The following is a 6,594-nucleotide window of genomic DNA, read 5'->3' on the forward strand; positions in this document are numbered from 1 at the left end:
AGATGTGTATAATCCACTAGATCACAATAAGGTGATTAAGCTGAGCACGTTATTTGATTCTGGTTGGTTCACATAAAATGACTGGCTTGATCATGATCCACTAGATCACGTTAAATTCTGAATGTGAACCTAGCTACTGCCCGGCAAGAGTTGTTATAATCGTTATATGGATTGTATACTTACGGTTGGTTTTACTTTCTGAATAAAAAGGAACAAATATAATATAGGCCTATAGACGTGATGGAACCATGACTTTTCAAATTATGTTTAGAATAAGCTCGTACTGTTATAATCAAATGACAATATGTAAATACTTTTCATACATATTCACAGTTTCGTAACTAATGCATGCTACACACAGACCCGGAAATAATTTTGGATATAGTGTACGTTGTATACATTTTTTTAAAATTTTCCTTCCTTATGCCTATCTGAGTTTCATTTCTTGGATCAGAATAGAGTACAACATGGCCGATGTCACTTCGCCGTTGATCGTGAATCGTAGACGAAGGGCTACGATACCATTCCGTGAGGTGATGGCTCAGCTGCTTCGGACAGGACTACGGAGCAACGAGGAGGATTCGCCAGCTGTAAGTGAGGACGGTTGCTATGCATCCCTCATCATTTTTATTGCCATCTGTTCTCTGGGATTTGCTATGATTGTTTCGTGCATGATATCGGATCACATATCTTATGGCGTTGTGACGATTTGCATGATCGCTCTGATATTACTAGATATGGGTATCATGCTCTACTTTATCAAGATGCAAAATAAGTGGATGGACGTCTCGTATGGTTTGGTGCTGTGTACTTCAGATGCCTCTCGTCGAGGCAACACGAATCACCTTACTATCAACGAACAATGTGATGCTGTAGGCTCCAGTTTGTCAGCGTCCACAAGGAGAAACAGTCTCTCATTAGTCGGCGTCTATATCTTTGGTAGTACCTCTGTTTTCATGTACTTCGTTCACATCATACAAGTAACAACATGCATACCGTTCTTTTTCAATGAATATGACACACACAGATACGCATATGAAGACGTGCTGTACGCCGTTTTTCGCACTATCGCCAACGCGTTCGTATGTGTTCAGATTGCGTTTTTCGCATGCTTCAAGCATATCAATTTCGTAAGCATTCCGCGGTTTTGCTACTCATTCTTGCTGTTCGTATCCACCAATTTCTTTTTTCTACTTGAGAGCTTGATGTATGCTTTATATGTTCGACTTGACATCGTCCTGCCATGGCAATCTCGACCCACCCCCGATCATATGTCAGGGAACTACGATTTGCTCTGCTATAACGCTACCAGAGTCTTTGATAAAAGTGTTTTCGTCATGCAAGATATCCTCTACCCATTTGCTATTGAATTCTACATTCTCTCTATAGGAATATTTCTTCATCATTGGTTTAATCTCGTGCCAACTGCAAGTAGGCCTACAAGAACGGCTATACTGAGACGTGATACTTTTGACGAAATAAACTCAGACACTGCCACCAATCACCAGCGTAAGATATGTGGTTGTTTCTCCGCTCTTCCACTTGCTGTCGTTCTGTCGTTGCTAATGATCGGCTCCGCTGCTTTACTTTTATTTCAAAATATTGTTGGTATAGTGATCTACGTATATCACATAGTTCGTCTGCTATATCAGAGTCTGTTAATCATACCAGTTTTGTTGGGTGTCCATTATTTGTCGTATTTTCGTTATAACAGAAAACCATCACTTGACGGAAGTGATATGCTTCTTGTTAGCACCGTAACGGGTGCATTTCTGGTTACAGGCTTCACAACTGTGACATCCTCGACACTACTGCACCATTTCGCCACTTCAGATGACTTCGACAGAGAGGTGACCCAAAACTTTGACGTGACCATTTCCGATTCCGTCTTCTGTTTGATATATGCCGTTATCAACTACATCCAGATTATAATACAAACGTGTTTCTTTGTTTCCGCCCGTCGTCGTGTTCCGCCGAGATGCGAAAGCATAACTTTATACCGACTTCGTGAATGCTTCTTGTACATTGCCGTTTGTAATGCATTCATCTTGGCTACGGATACGTTTATCGCCCTTCGTACCTTTAGTGTCGAATCGCCAACTAACGTCTGGTTTTTCGGCGCTCGACTTTGGAGCATCCTGGAGAGTGTTCAGTTTCCGGTGGCGGAGCTTTATCACTTCCATTCCGTCCTCTTGTGTAGCGAACTTTATTTGAGTTTTAAGGTTGATTAAACTTTTATAGTAGGCTTCGGATCGGTTATTTATAATCGTTGATGTTTTCAGATATTAGGCCTAGGTAATTGTGTAACGTTATCTCATTTAAAACAAAAATAGTTAAAAAAAATGTAATGCTGTCCCTGTAGATTACAACACATCATCAACTTTGGGTTATTATGTGTGTTTCACTTGACACTGGATCATTGCATTCCTAGAGCGGTGATAAAACAGAAACAGAAACAAACAGAAACAGAGTTGGGTGTCTTTATGCAGGCGTCACTTTGAAGCCTGGACCCACCCTCCTCAGAGGTCGTCAAATATCGACGTCAACTCGACGTCGAAGCCTAAGGTCAATAAATTGGCTGTTGTAGTGAAGTCCTAACGTTTTTTTTTTATCTTGATTGAGTGAAGCTTTACCTATAAATTTGATGAAAGGTATGAAGCTTTGACGAGTAATTTGTGTTTTCTGGTGATGTGACATCGAATCCACTATTATTATACATTATTATATTATTATTATTATTATTATAGTAATAATAATAATAATAATAATAATAATAATAATGATAATGATAATAATAATAATAATAATGATAATGATAATGATAATGATAATGATAATGATAATAATAATAATAATAATAATAATAATAATAATAATAATCAATAATAATAATAATAATAAGAATAATACGATAGAGAGGGCCATGGAGCGTATATCAGAAATTGCACCTGATCCGTACAGCATAATTCATGTACAGTCTTCTGACATCAAAGACTGGAAGCTTTACAGTCAGAGGAGGGGGATTTTGATGGTAAAAAGGTCCTTGAATGGCCAGGAATTTGACTGGACCAGCTTGACTGGACAAGCGTAAGCCTGATGAGATCAATTGTAAGTACTCCTGTACGGATCAGGTACAATTTCTGATATACGCTCCATGGCCCTCTCTATCGTATTATTATTATTATTATTATTATTATTATTATTATTATTATTATTATTATTATTATTATTATTATTATTATTATTATTATTATTATTATTATTTATTATTATTATTATTATTATTATCATCATCATCATCACTATTATTATTATTATTATTATTATCATCATCATCATCACTATTATTATTATTATTATTATTATATAATAATGTATAATAATAGTGGATTCGATGTCCCATCACCATAAAACACAAATTACTCGTCAAAGCTTCACACCATTCATCAACTTTAGTAGCTATGCATTTGATCTCCCATCACCAGAAAACACAAATTACTCGTCAAAGCTTCATACCTTTGATCAAATTTATAGGTAAAGCTTCACTCAATCAAGATAAAAAAGAACGTAAGGACTTTACTACAACAGCAAATCTATTGACCTTAGGCTTCGACGTCGAGCCGACGTCGATATTTGGCGACCTCCGAGGAGGGCGGGTCCAGGCTTCAGTGACGCTTGCATTAGCGTAGTGGTCGAGGCGCACGGAGTACGGGGTCTTGTAGTGGGAAGTCTTTGATTTTATTTATATTTCTCTATGTCTATCGCATTGTATTCATTCTATATCGATTGATGTAACTTGTGGGTATAGGGTAATTTGTTGGAGAGACAATAGTTTGTTGACTGGATGAACCATGTCTGATTATCATGCTTTTGATAATTTATTGGCGATACAATGATTTGTTGACTGGATGAACTATATTATTATACCTATTATAATATATTGTATAGGCTATTGATGCTGAATATGCATAACATCGGTGGGATAGACATAATATAAAATTGTTTATGGAATTAAAATTGTTTGAAATGGTGTTTTGTGTTCTATAAACTCTCGGTGTGATATTGGCGATCTAGACATGTGACAATCAACAATATTTGAGGAAGGGTGTACGGTATGGTATAGGTTTTTTTCAAAGCGCATTATTAGAAATATGATAATTATAATGGAAATGAAATTAACAAAGACAACGGCAATGAATGAGTGATAACGATGATGGTACTGATAATTGTAGTGATAGTAATAATAATAATAATAATAATAATAATAATAATAATAATAATAATAATAATAAATAACTACATAAATTTTACTTAAAACATACATTATCTTAGTTTCCTCTTAATTCAATAATTGCTGAAGGCAGAAAAGAGTTCCTAAATCTTCCGGTTTTAATATTCTAATTCTTCCGGATTTATTAACCATTATTTCCCCTTGCAAAGGGTGTGTTTTATAAGCTATGATTAAGTTTAGTTTCTTATACATAAGGTGTAGAGAGCATCGAGCTCAGCCATACTCTTTTCTACTACTTTACCAGCTGTTTTAACAACTCTATCTAGATGCAATGGTCGGTCTTGGTTATACTGTTACCCCATACTACAGAAACTAAGTATTGATTGGATAACAGATACGTAAAACAATTCCATAATCTTGCTACATAAATTAAACCTTTTCATCTTCCTTAAAAATACAGACGTATTATACATATAATTTATCAGTATTGAAGTTCCAATTAAGTTTGTTATCCACAAAGTTCCCCAGATATCTGTACTGTGATACAACCTCTACTTGTTTATTATTAATTAACAAAGAATCATGTTGTGTTACGGACTTCCTATGGTCAATAATAATCTGTTTTGTTTTGTCAATGTTTAGCATCAAGTGGTTATTAATGCACCAATCAACGAAAGAATCAACATGCTGTTTATTTTTATCGACATGATCTTTCTCGATTAATCCAACAAGACAGATAATAATAATAATGGTAATAATAGGCCTAATAGTAAATATAATAAAAATAAATATAACAATGTTATAACTACTAACAATAGTACTAATAATAATAATAATAATAATAATAATTATTATTATTATTATTATTATTATTAGTACTATTGTTAGTAGTTATAACATTGTTATATTTATATATATAATAATAATAATTATTATTATTATTATTATTTTTATTATTATTATTATTATTATTATTATTTATTATCATTATAATTTTCAAAATCCAAACTGAATATAATGTTATCGTAAATATATATTTAGAATGGAGAATCACAAGGTTTATGAGTAAACATGAATGGAGGACCACTTGATATCAATGCTCTACGGTATACCCGGTATGCGCGCCCCAGTATAAGCTAAAAACTGTGGTTGAGGTTTCGGTTCTGGTTGCATTTGCAGTTACAGTGCGTTTTAAGTGATTGCATTTATACGGACCCACATGCGTTTGGATGTTACTTCACGGCGGGCTGAAATCAAAACGGATGAATCGCTCCATGGTACGGAGACGCAACTCAAATTCACTATGCAATCACTCTCGTTTAAATAGGTTAATTAACACGAAGCGCAACGGGTAGGATATCCACTTGTCCCGTTGTGGCTCCGTTTGCGGTGCGCTGCGATTTAATAGATAGGCCTCTAACTGTTTTAAACGAGAATTATTCCATTAGTGCGGTTGCGTTGCGTCTCCGTAACCGCATGCGCTTATTTTAATCACTCCATGGAGCGATTCATTTGATTTAAGCCAGTCGTGCGGTGTGGTGAATCCGTGCTAAAAGATCTTTAAAAACGCACGTGCGTGGAATTACTAAAAGCACTGTAAACGTAATCGCAACCGAAGATCAAACCGCAACCGGATAAACGGATTTTTAGCTTGTGTTTTAAAAAAGCTGAAGTGAGTCGGCGTTCCTGGTTTCATCTGGAAGTGAATTCCATAAGGTAGACGCCGCGGAGGTGAATGCCCGTGAGCCGTATGTGATGTACTCTCTGAATAAATAATATAATCACACTTTCCGGTTGCGATGTGATTAACTGTTTTTTAAAATGTTTTAAGTGCATTCCATAAGGTAGACGCCGCGGAGGTGAATGCCCGTGAGCCGTATGCGATGTACTCTCTGAATAAATAATATAATCACACTTTCTGGTTGCGATGTGATTAATTGTTTTTTTAAATGTTTTATTGTTTGTTAAAAATGGACGTTTAAAGATTTACTATAGCATTAATTGCTATGTATTATATATTTTCGTTTTCTTAATTCAGGATAAAAACTTTGTACAAATAAGTTCGTTCTTTTTCCAAACGCCACGTGCGTTTTTTTTTTTTTTTTGTGATGTTTGACAAAGTACTGTAAATGCAATTAAATAAGTACCAATAAAGTAGACAGCGTATACTATTGTAACAAGGTATATTTTCACGTGTTTACTGTTTTCAATACAATAATCAGTGAAATAATAGGCTTACAATACGGTAGGCGATACCGATATCGGGACTAGTACTAGGGAGGAGTGGCTAATCCCCACCAACCCTCGATTCGACTTAACCTTAAACTGATGTAATTTCCAAGGATTTGGATTAATAAAGTGAT

General features: G+C 35.2%; 1 protein-coding gene across 1 annotated transcript; it reads left to right on the forward strand.

Annotated features, from left to right (window-relative positions):
• The first annotated feature begins 467 nt into the window (after positions 1 to 467).
• LOC117112798 lies at positions 468 to 2,231 on the forward strand. The gene has a single exon (XM_033255969.1). The coding sequence runs from the start codon at positions 468 to 470 to the stop codon at positions 2,229 to 2,231; it is 1,764 nt and encodes a 587-aa protein (XP_033111860.1).
• The last annotated feature ends 4,363 nt before the right edge of the window (positions 2,232 to 6,594 follow it).

The sequence above is a fragment of the Anneissia japonica genome, unplaced genomic scaffold, assembly GCF_011630105.1.
Source record: "Anneissia japonica isolate Jap-2015-1 unplaced genomic scaffold, ASM1163010v1 scaffold172582_len1462937_cov174, whole genome shotgun sequence".
Lineage (NCBI taxonomy): Eukaryota > Metazoa > Echinodermata > Crinoidea > Comatulida > Comatulidae > Anneissia > Anneissia japonica.